The 12,183-nt window shown below is 46.5% G+C and overlaps 1 protein-coding gene and 1 long non-coding RNA gene across 3 annotated transcripts in view; one reads left to right on the top strand and one right to left on the bottom strand.

Moving 5' to 3' along the window:
- The window catches only part of FAM234B (family with sequence similarity 234 member B), a 39,820-nt gene that overhangs the window by 12,831 nt on the left and 14,806 nt on the right, over positions 1–12,183 (top strand). Inside the window, exons 2-3 of one of the 2 annotated variants that reach the window (XM_071732878.1) lie at positions 5,367–5,545; positions 11,456–11,848. In XM_071732878.1, coding sequence (XP_071588979.1) covers positions 5,413–5,545; positions 11,456–11,848 — 526 coding nt within the window. In that variant the 5' untranslated portion in view covers positions 5,367–5,412. The remainder of the gene's footprint in view (positions 1–5,366; positions 5,546–11,455; positions 11,849–12,183) is intronic. The other variant, XM_071732879.1, reaches the window with a different exon arrangement.
- Positions 6,560–11,460, bottom strand: LOC139791096 (uncharacterized). The gene is made up of 2 exons (XR_011723765.1): positions 8,237–11,460; positions 6,560–7,729 (listed from the first exon to the last, which is right to left on the bottom strand). It is a non-coding gene; the product is annotated as an uncharacterized lncRNA (long non-coding RNA).

Genomic DNA, 12,183 nt, shown 5'->3' with positions numbered 1-12,183 from the left:
ACCTTGTTTTTTTTCAGGGCTCAAACAAGCAAACAAAATGTCCAGGCAACCGGCAAATAACCCAAACAATCATCTGTCTCCAGCTGTTCCCCATTCAGCACAGGGTGAACGCAGCCCTGTTATGCTGCCTTTCCAACTTCCTGCAAACAGGAAATTAAATGCTGATGGTCAGCGTGAGATGAGGACACCATATGGAGAAAGGCTTCAAGCGAGAAGCTGTCCATGGAATGGCATGGAAACACTCACTGAACAACCCTGATGGGGAATCCCACACAAGCACAGAACACGCTCCCAAAACCCTGGTCCAAATCCAACCTGTGCTGCTGAAGGGTTACAGCATGAGCCCATTGGCTTTGCACAGGCAGTGTGCTACCTCAGCACAGCTCTCAGCAGGCAGCAATGCATATCATGGAAATTCCCTGTTCACTGTGCCTCCTCAGGGATTAGTAGGGGATGCAGGACAGGAGGGACCTGTAGTACTTCCCTTCTCTGTATCCATCCACATTCCCAATGGATGTGAAAAGAACTCTGCCCAGCCCACTCTCAACACCATGGCTGCATTCAGATAGGAATATCCAGCACCCACTGTAGCACACTAAGCAGAGACTGGGAGTTTTAATAAAACCAACTAGCAAGAAATTCCTTTCTTTTTTGATGTTGCTGCCACATTTCTCTAGCTGCTACTCAAGGGGACTCAAGCTGCAACATAGGTTTAGACCAGACACTGGGAAAAAGAATTTCACAGAAAGAGTGGTCAGGAATAGACTGCCCATGGAGTCACCATCCCTGGATGTGTTTAAGGGTCGTTTAGATGTGTTGTTGGGGGATATGGCTTGGGGGAGAACTTTGTAGAGTAGGGGTGATGGTTGGACTCAATGATCCCAAGGGTCTTTTCCAACCTGAAAGATTCTGTGATTCTATGATCTCTGTAACTGTCTTGTAAGCAATTGCAAGGTGTTTGCTCTGCTCTCCTGAGTGAGGACTGCTGCTTGCAGTCAGTTTTCTGAACTTGAGTAGCTTAATCATGAAGCTTGCTTGCAATATGAAAACAGGCTACTGCACATGTCTGTCTCTGGGTCTCTCAGGACACAAAAAAGCTCTGAGACAGCAAAATCCCCCTGGCAAGAATTATGTCTGCTGAACAAATTGTGCTTATTTCCCCAGCCCCTGGTTCAGCCTGCAGCCTTTGGGCAGGTGCAGATTTAGCAAGCTGAGGGAAAAAGGGGATTACACCTTCCCTGCAACACCCTGTACCTTGCAGGGTGTTTGTACAATGGGCCATGAGGGAGAGTGGCAGCTCTTAGTGTCTCCCCAGTGCTACCATTTGTGTCCATTTTGTTAGTGGGGTTATGGCTCCATAACCCAGGCTGTTCATGGTTTTTTTCATCTTTATTGTTTTCAGTAAAGCTGTGTAGTTTAGTTTCCAGCCCATAAGTCTCTTTTCCTTATTCTCTTTCCTTTCCCTCTCTGAGAAGGGAGAGAGGTAAATAAAGAGAATCTGTCATTTGTTTATTTGCTGGCCCAGCAATAAACCTTGACAAATTTACAGCAGATGCTGCCTCCCCTTGTGCATAACATAACCCCTTAGCATTTACCTTCTCCCTCTCTTAATTTATTGCTTCTCCATTTCACACACCACTGAGCACTTCCCTCCAGGCTCTCAGCCACAGGGCTCCCAGCACGTAGAACAACACTGAGACTGGAAGAGTCTCTAGAGAAGATGGCCCCATCAGGAGTTTGGTTGGGGCAGCTCCCCACAGTTAAGTCCCTCAAGTAACACATCCCATGCCTGTTCCTGTGATGAGACAGGAGCCAGAAAGAAATAAAAATGGGGAAAAAGAGAAGACAGCTGCAACCTGCTATAGGACTAGAGTGTGTTATTTGGGATTTCTGGACAAGGCAGCTGTCCCCACATGCTGTGCTCAAGGACATCACCCCTCTCCTTTTGTGGGGCACGACCGTGAGAACTTACTGAAAGAGCTGATGCTGAAATTGTCACCTTATGGTGTGTCCCACCATTTCTGAGCCAAGCACAGCATCTCCTGCATTGGCCCTATTAGGCCTACCCTGAATATCACTACAAATTTGTGTAGGTCAGGGGATTATTAGGTACCCATGCAGCGACTTCAACACATCAGCATTTCAAAGTGCATGAATCAGGCATCTAGCAGGACACAAAAGATTTACCTCAGGCAGGGTCTTCACCCTACACTGTACAGCAGGTGCCAGGGTGGACAGGGAGGGCTTGCACAGGCTTAACAATGATGAGGGGCTGGTGAGTGCATATTCTTATGCTTTTTGGCTTGTATAATTTGAGGGGCTGGTGAGTGCATATTCTTATGCTTTTTGGCTTGTATAATTTTTCTCAATGGCCACACTGCCAACCCAAAGCTCTCAGACTCCCAAGCTTGACCCTATGTATCTCATTTATCTGACTTTTTCAAGCTACTTTGGAAAAAAATTAATAAAATGAACAGCAATATTCACATAAATGAATGATTTATTTGCAACTTCATTTTTATTTTCACAGATTTTTCATTGATACTAGTACACTTGGCAGGTCCAATTTATATGCAAATCAGCTTACATTCACAATGTAAAGAATGAAAACCTAATTTCTCATGCTTTGCAAATTGTTACATCCCTCTGAACACTTTATTTAGTCATATGTTCCTCAAAAGCATCGATTTTCAAAACAAATCCCTTGCCTTTGCTATCCCTTAGCCTCAGAGAGATCTCAAAGCTTGGAGAATGAGCCCAGTTTTGTGGGGATGGATGAAATTAAGAATGGGTTATGCAGATGGACAAAGGTTGTAAACTATGGGTTCTCACAGTGTATGTGTGAGTGCCAGATGCTAGAAGATCACAAATGAGTCCACCAGATTTTCCAACTCCTGACTCTGCTGCCATACCTTTGCTCCCAGCTCTGGTGCCAGAAGCATTTTCTTAGAAAGCTGTTCTGCTGGACAGCTCTTGTCCCTCTGTATCACAGGCTTTGCTTACTGCTACTTGAAAAAGATCCAGGGTCTACCCTGTAAATATTTACATGGATACAGGATTGTCACTGCTCTTAAATCAAAAAAAAGTGAAGGAGGGGAAATGACACAAGAAACAGAAGGAGTCTATTTAGAAAGACCTGGAAAGGAAAGAAAAATAACTACTCTGATGGCTTATCTAGAGTTTGCCAACTGGAACTGCCTCTACAAGTGCTGTGTTCCCTGGAGGGTCCTGATCCAAAGCCTCGTGACATCAATGGAAAAATCTCTCTGGTACAAAAAGCTTTTATATCAGAACTACTCTCTTTCCTGTTCTTATGTAAAAGAATTCCCTTCACCAGCTGGACCATTTGGTGCCTCTTCTCTGGTCCTTCTTTATTGTTATTATTTGAAGAATTCCAGGACAGACCTGGATAAGAAAGGGTAAGAACATTCTTTGCAGGAACAGTGCCTGAAACAGGGGAAAGCAGCATCAGATGCTGAAGAAACAAGATGTGTTCTGTAGCCAAACTCTATTTAGCCAACACTCCTTTCTTTTTTCTGTGACAAAGGAGTCATCTTCGAGAGTTCTCACACAATTAATGACTTCAATAAGTGATGGTTTTAGATGGTCTGTGCACGGGCCTGGGAATTGGAAAGCTGGAAACTTGTGGCTCTGAGGAAGCCACAAAACCCTCCTTTTTCCACTTCCCCATTGTGAGAAAGGAAGAGTACACTTGTTCATTTACCCCAGAAGGCTGTGGTAAAGACTGAGGACAGCTTTGGAAAACGCCCTGGCGGTCTTTTGCAATTACGCAAAAACCCCCAACATTGCAAAATAAAACAAAATCAACAAATAAGATCTACAGAATCATAGAATTTTCAGGGTTGGAAAGGACCTTTAACATAATCTAGTTCTAACCCCCCTGCCATGGGCAGCGACACCTCCCACTACATCAGATTGCTCAGAGCCGCATCCAGCCTAGCCTTGAACACTTCCAGGGATGGGGCTTCCACCACCTCTCTAGGCAACCTATTCCAGTATTTCAACACCCTCATGAAGAACTTCTTCCTAACATCTAATCTAAATCTACCCTCCTCTAGTTTGAATACATTCCCCCTAGTCCTTTCATTACCTGACATCCTAAAAGTCCCTCACCAGCTTTCTTGTAGGACTTCTTCAGATACTGGAAGGCTACAATAAGGTCTCCTCAGAGCTTTCTCTTCTTCAGGTTGAACAACCCCAGTTCTCTCAGACTGTCTTCAGAGAAGAGGTGCTCCAGCCCTCTGATGCTCTTCATGGCTCTTCTTTGGACATGCTGCAGCACATCCATGTCTTTCTTGTAATAGGGGCTCCAGAACTGGATGCAGTACTACAGGTGGGGTCTCATGAGAGAAGAGTAGAGGGGGAGAATCACCTCCCTCAACCAGCTGGCCATGATTCTCTTGATGCAGCCAAGGATCTGGTTGGCTTTCTGGGCTGCAAGTGTACACTGACAGTGCTTGGGACTGCCACAACCCAGATGCAGGACTTTGCTCTTGGTCTTGAACTTCATGAGGTTGGCATGGGCCCAGCTCTCCAGCCTGTCAAGGTCCCTCTGGATGGCATCCCTTCCCTCCACTGTGTCACCCCACACCACAGGGTCATCAGTGAACTTGCTGAAGGTGCACTCAATGCCATTGTCCATGTTGTTGACAAAGATGTTAAAAAGGACTGGTCCCAACACTGATCCTTGTGGGACTCCTCTTGTCATTGGCCTCCACTTGGACATGGACATGTTGACAGACACCCTTTGGGTGTGGCCATCAAGCCAGTTCTTAATCCAGCGAGTGATCCATCCACAAAACCCATATTTAATTTTTTTTTTCCACAGAATCAGCCAGGTTGGAAAGGACTTCTGAGATCATCAAGTCAAACCCTTAATCCACTACCACTGAGGTTATTAGACCATGGCACGGAGTGCCATATTTTACCAGCTTGTAGACCAGGTTGTCATGCGGGACAATGTCAGAGGCTTTGCTCAGGTCCAGTTAGATGACGTCGGTTGCTCTTCCCTTGTCTATTGATGTTGGGACATTTTCATAGAAGGCCACAAGGTTTGTTAGGCACGATTTTCTCTTGGTGTTGATTATATCCAGTCACCTCTTCATTGTTCTTCTGCTCCAGCAGTGCCTCCAGGAAGATCTGTTCCAAAATCTTACCGGGAACAGAGGTGAGACTGACCAGCCTATAGTTTCCTGGCTCTTCCTTCTTTCCCTTTTTGAAAATGAGGATTATGTTTACCCTTTTTCAGTCAGTGGGCTGCCCATCCCGCGGCCCTCACCCGCAGCTCCCGGGGACGGGAACCCCCGGGGCTGCCCGGCGCCACCCCTGCCCTTCTTCCCCCGCAGAGCCAGGGAAAGGAGGTCCTGAGGATGGAGCGAGGCGTCCCTCTCCATGAGCTTCACCCTGCAGAACTACAATTCCCAGCGTCCCGCGGGAAGGCGTGGGTCGAGGAGGGGCCGGCGCGCATGTCTACTGCGTCTCTCCAGCATGGCTACGGTGCTGTCCCGGGCGCTGAAGCTGCCGGGTAAGGGGGTCTGCACCCGCGGGAAGGCGAAAGCGAATGGACGGGCTGAGCCGGGACGGGCTGAGCCGGGGCACCCAGGTTTGAGCCTGGCCCCGGCGGGCGAGGAGGCGCGGTTGGTGCTGTCTGGGGGCAGCGGGGTGCGTAGCCATGGTGATGGGCGGTGTGGGGTGAGGCGCTGGAGGTGCGGGGGTCCCGGCGGTCTCTGCCCGGGTATCGTGGCGGAGGAACGGCTGTAGGGGATGGGGCAGCGCCTCGGGGCTCCAGGGGAGTTGTGTGTGGTGGCAGAGGGGAGGGGGGTGTGCTTGGCCTGGCTGTGGCCCTCTGAGAAGCCGCGCAGCAGAGGCAGGTGCCAGGTCCGTCCAGTCCGCGCAGAAGTGGGCACAGGGCTCTGGACAGACGGTACCACTGCGAGAAGGCGTTAGCCCTTCTCTGATCCGCTCCTGCCTTGGTTTCACCCCCAAAAGCCAGGGCAGGAGTTCAGTCAGTGCCACTGCAGTTCCCCAAGTAAATGTTTTAAGTCTGCCTACAACCTCAGCATGACTTCCAGCCAGATCTTCGGCAAGGTGAAAGGATATTCAAGCACAAGGGACTATTGTTTTAGGGAACCAGATCTTTCGAAAGATAAGGCAGGTGCAGGAGGCCAACAGCTATTCTCTTCAGTGAGGAGATTAAAAGGGAGTGAAAATACATGGCAAAAACAGATCTTGAGAGTGTGTTTGTTGCTGCTGGATGGACCAGAGACAGCGCCAATACCCCGGGCTGCATTAACCCAGTGAGAAAATGCCTCGTTTCCCCTTCGGACCACATCTTGCCTTTGAGACAGCCATGGGACAGAGACAGAGCCCAGCTATGTGCTGCTGGGGAAGGACTCCTTCCAAGCACCACACACTTTTTATGGTCCCCAGTCTGCGAATCTGCATTCAATGGGCAGGTTGCACTTTCCTCCTCCATTAATCCATGGAGATCACAGTTATGTATTCAAGGCCCTTGTTATCAGCTTTTAGTAGCCCATACCAGGAATCATTATTTTTTAGTTTACGTAGTGCCTGTTAGTTCTCATTCAAAGAAGATTTGTTTGCAAATCAATTAACTCCTGGTTATGTGTTTTCATTAACGAGAAGGGATACATTTTACATTAAGTTTACTTGGGAAAACTGCTTACTGGTGGTTGTAAGTGTGTGTGTTGGAGTGTAACCACTGGAGGACTGCAGTAACAAGTACACATTTCTTTTGGGACCTCTGGAACCAGCATGATGTATCTAGCTGCTATTCAGAGGCAATGACTTGGAAAAGAGCACAGGCCTTGCAACTGCAGTTAAGAAAGGAGTTCTTGGATCAGTCCTTAAGTTAAACTGCATACGTCATACCTTGTTTGTAGCATTAGCACTTGAAAAATGCAGCTTTCAACAGCAATGAGAAAGCTGAAAGCCTATTGCCATAGCTGTTTTTTCCTTCTTTTTGTCACTAAATTAATTGCATCAATATGTGTCAACTTCTCTGCCCAGGGTTAGAGATACAGTACTCAGTGACTGGTGCCTGCCAGCTGGGGAAAAAATCAAAACAAAAATAAATGGAACATGAAGTGATAATAAGGGATACTGGAGCCAATATGTCATCACTGGAATAGTGCAGTGAAAATTATACTCATCTGAAGTCCAAGATTTGCTCATTTCACTCCAAATGAATGCAAAGAAAAGCCTTTCCAGTAAGTCAAAAACAGAAAAAGGATTACGATTAGTATCTTTCAAGCCATCAGCACTAGAAATGAGTATTTCAATATGAATGAAACCTGATTCCAACACTGATCAACTCACAGATGCCTCTTTTCCAAATCATGTTCACATGATTCATCTTTTCTTCTGTGAGAGGTCATGTTCTTCTACAGCAATAGTTGAAAGAGCATCCTGTGCAAAAAGTATTACTAGGCAAATGCACAGGTGATTTTCAAAGTCATAAATTGAGGTTTAGAGTCCAGTTGCCCTTGAAAGTTGCTAGGTTTGGGGCATTCTCTCCTGCCCCTGAAAACCTTCCTCTTCAGTATTTGCTTTTTCTTCCAGTGGCTGCAAAAAATTAAATCCAGTGCAACATGACCAGTAACTTAGACACAGACCATATGAAACAGTCCCTCAGATTGATTGTAACCACAGGGCACTGATTGGAAACCTCAGTTTTCTCACTGTAGGCCTGGAAAAAAGCAGAATACAGTTTAGAGCAGGACATAGATAAACAGTTTATTTTCTATAGCTGTAGAAGAGAACACGGAACAGCAGGGAAACCGACTTCACTGATTTTGTCACTGTAAGGTTGATGCAAGGTTTATAGACACGAAGAGACCCTATAAAAAGACAGATAACAAGATGTGTGTTATACAGATCTGTTACATACACAAGAACCGCCCAGGGTAGGTCTGGAGTCCATTTTCTTCACTGCAGGGTCTAATTTATCATGAAGGTTATTCAGTGATTATCATTTCAGGAGATAGGGTGGGAGTTTAACCAAGAGGCCAGCTCAGGTCATAGCGATTCTACTTCCGTGATGGAAAGCTGAAAAGTGCACGGGAGTACTGAATTTTCTGGCAGCTGATCACTTGCAGCAGAAGCAGTTTTAGCTTTTTCATGATGGACAGTCTTTCCCCAGCCTGACCCTTTTTGATGACCAGAAAGAGAAGAATTTGACTTCTTAAGCACTTACCAATAAATCCTAATGCTTTAAATGGTGTGAGAATGCCCTTGTTTTCACACGTAATTTACTGCAGTTTATGTGTCTCTTATTTATGGTTTTCTGTTGAAAAATAATTCGGGAATGATTAGTAGAAGCCAGGTGTGGTATCCCTCCTTCCCTCTGCAGGTGACCTAAAACTCAGATGAAGAGTCATATTTCTTTTGCTCTCTCTCCAGCCTGGTGAATCATGAGTTATGTATTCTCTGTGCTGCAGAACACTCTCTGGAGGCCAGGCTGAGCACATCCTCACCAGCCCTCCAGACATACTCCCAAAATACCTACAGGTAGATTGCTACACCTCTCTCCAAACAGCATTTGAATCCCCTTGATATAAGATATGCAACTGGGTTTCCCACGTGCTAGGTGAGTGCTCCAACAGCTGTTGTTGTAGGGCAATGTCTTCCATCCTTTTGGGTTATAAAATTCCAGCAGGGCCTTTTATCCCTGACCTTACTGAGCAGCTGTGTCATGTGAAAGTGCCAACTAAACATTGAGGAAGGGTGGGGAGAAAAGATGCCAGTTCCAGCTTCCTGGTCAGGTTTGGACATGAAATAAGACTGAGCATATCTTTGCTCTATAGCTTTCCTGTAACCCAATAGATGCTTTCCTATGTAGGTCACTGAAAGATTTAAGTCATTACTGTATAGTAGCTGTTTTCTAGCCTCTGATCACTGGATTTGGATTCTTAACTGGTTCTCAGCAGGAAAGATGTTGCTGTTACGGATCATCTGTGCTGGTTGATACCACCACTGGTTTTCCCAACATCTCAATCCTAGCCAGTACAAAGAGTGGGAGAGCCATAGTTTCAAGGTCCTTTCTGTCTTCTAGAGATCCAGAACAAATCTGTTTCAGATAAAGCTCATTTCTACCAATGTTTTTAGTAGCCCCAAGGATGAACAGCTGGTTAGTCTTTTGGGCTGACTGTCTAGAATTAAAATAATCACAGTATATCTGAAGTGTAAGTATGCTGTTGAGATGTTTTACTCCAAGAAGCAAACCAGTTTCCAAAATTGGGAGCAGTCTGGTTAACATAACTGCAGGACTGGCTTCCCAGGCTAAATGCCATTTACTCTTGGGCCAGCAGCTTTTCATACCACTCTGACCTGGCTTGAACTGGCACATCTGGAGCTGTAGTGAGAAGCTGCAAATAGACTGCTGTCAAAAGCTCTCTGGAATTGCTTGTTTTCACTGAGTACTCTTTCAGCAATTTGTCAGCACAACCTACTGTGTAGGCATCTGGGAAATTCACACTTCCCTGTCACTGCAGTCTCTGAGCAGACAGCTGTGTGCCACTGACATTGGTGGCCTTCCATGCTGCTCACGGAATGGAACCAAGGTTATTAAGACTTCCTGAAAAGTCCACACTTTGAATACACATTTAGGGCAGATTTATGTGAAACAATGCCGTGTCTCACAGGGACACACTGGACTGTCCTATAGGAATGTAGTATCTTTTAGAGGGGTGCTCTGCCTCCCCAAGGAGCAGCTTTTTGGAATGTGTATGTGCACCAGATTCTTTTGACATGAGTCTTTTGTAGACACCTTCAAAACGGAAGAATCTGGTTTAGATATGTGCTCTCTTTGGATATCTTTGTTTCCTTCTGTTTGATGTGGGTGGATTGTCCTTGCTGCTCTACTTAGTGTGGTGTGTTTGGCCTTTAGTGGGATTGACAGTTTTTCTTAAATCCTAAGATTGTCACTGAACACCATTTATAAGTGGGACAGGAAGCAGAAGTGAAGGTCTTCTCACAGGGCAACAAGTGAGGAAGAAATGAGATCCACATGCCACAAAATAGGTTCTACATGAAGCAAAGTAGGTGTGTTGCACTAACTAAATACTACACTATGTCTGTAAGTGTGAGTCCGACATTATTAGGAAAACCAGAGGTAAGGCATGGTATCTTATGCAGGAAGAATAATAATGAAAGCCCTTAAATTTCTGCTCTGTAAAGCCTTCCAATCATCTTGGTGTCTGAGAGCAGTTACAGCTTGTGTACTTTTAGGTATTATTTATGTCTTGCCTGTGTCGCTTCCAGCATCTTTGAGCACAACTTGGCTCCTGTCTCTGGGTCTGCTTTAGGCAAAGGGAAATGAGGCAGATATCTGGGATATCAAAATACTGCTTTCAAACAGGAGAGAGGGAAATAGACCGAGACCCTGCAGACGTTGGAACAGTGGCCATGGCTCCATGCCCAGCCTGGTGGCACAGGGCAGCTCCCTGAGACGTGATCCTCCACTCGTAGCTCAGGGCTGTAAGTCTGCGTGATCTTCCTGGCTCCCCTAAACAGATGGCCCTGGCCTCATGCCAGTATCTACAACTGGGCTCGGCACCTGCCCTCATCATGCTCCCTGTGGCTGTCTAGGACTTCTGGGAGAAGTCATCCCTGTGCCTGGCATCTGTGGGGCAGACACCTAGAGCTAAGATACTTTGTCCTACCACCACCTGAAGGCATCAATGCTAAGTTACCTGTCTTGGGCAAGGCCAGGCACAACCTGTGGTTGGAACAGCTTGAACAATGCTGTTCACCATCGTTTCCTACTGTATGGGCTGGAGCACTCTCTCTTGCAATGCAAAGAAGGTGGTGTCTTACTGAGGTAGTTCTGATCTCTTTTGACACCAGCATGTTGCTGGCCCAAAGGGACATGCTGGAAGGCAGCAGTGCTGCTTGGACCAGGTAGGAGGAGCAGGGGAAAAATGAGTTGCAGAGGGTGAAACCCTCAGAGTGCAAATGGGTTGTGTTGGGATTAGAGGTTGGCAAGTGCTAAAGGAGTTCAGAGTCTGAAGTCAAGAGAGTGATGCAGTTTAGGTATTCAGAGCGTTAAGCAAGACTTTGTGTTGGTATGTCCCATTACCAAGCAAAAAGTGTTAGAATTACATCAGCCATGACTTCCATTTATATTTACATGCATGCATAAATATTTGTATATTAATATACATAGCTTTATATATATATATATGTATATATATAAACGCACTTTTGTCTTGGACAAATTAAATGTGGACATCTTTTCTCCAGCAGCTTCTACTCTGAAACGTGGACAGACCCTGCCTTTTCTCTCACACCTCCTACTTGTTTCCGTGAAAAATCTAGGTTGTGATGTGCTGCCTCCACTGCAGCCTTTTGTCCACTGAGGTGCTGCAAAAAGTTAGGGTCCCATGATTTATTGTCTCTCTATTGTTTTCCTCAGGAAAGAAAAGCCCAGACCTTGGGGAATATGATCCCCTCACTCAGGCTGACAGTGATGAAAGTGAAGATGACCTGGTACTCAACATCCAGAAGAACGGGGGGGTCAAGAATGGGAAGAGCCCCCTGGAGGAGGTGCAAGACCCTGACTCCGATTTGGAGGTTGGGATGACAAAGCAGCATACGGCAGAGAGTGCACCCGAGGGTTATCCTGCAGAGACAGCTGGAAGTTTGGAGCAGAAGGCTCCTTCCTCCCTTATGCCTTACCTGCGCACAGCTATCTTTTTGCTCACTGTGGTGATCTCGATGATTCTTGTGCTGGTGTGCGCGTTTCTAATTCCCTGTCCCCCTAGAGACTTGCATAACACCTGGAACCGCAACCTAGGTCAGGGAGCAGGTGAGAAAGCCCCAGGAACAACATCTGGCATGGGGGAGGTGGCAGCTCCAAAGCTGGGCATCGGCGGGAGAGACCTATCTGGGAGAGCCAGTTCGGAGCAGAGGCCCTTCCTCACCACTGCAGATGCTCCGAGGTAATAGACAGGGGCCTGTATCCTGTTCACTCTTCAACCTGAGGCCTGTGAAATCTGGCATCAGTAGATGACAGCACCACAAAATCTTGGGTCTGTCGACACCAAAAAACATTTTGAGTCTTCCAGTCCTGCTTTTTTGACCGAATGGTGCACTCTGTTCCAAATGGAGGTGGCCTAGCCCACTTGAAAACTTAGCGCCCCG

Source organism: Heliangelus exortis, chromosome 1 (genome assembly GCF_036169615.1).
Source record: "Heliangelus exortis chromosome 1, bHelExo1.hap1, whole genome shotgun sequence".
Lineage (NCBI taxonomy): Eukaryota > Metazoa > Chordata > Aves > Apodiformes > Trochilidae > Heliangelus > Heliangelus exortis.
Note: the sequence above shows the minus strand (reverse complement) of the source record. Positions and strands in the feature narration are given on the sequence as shown.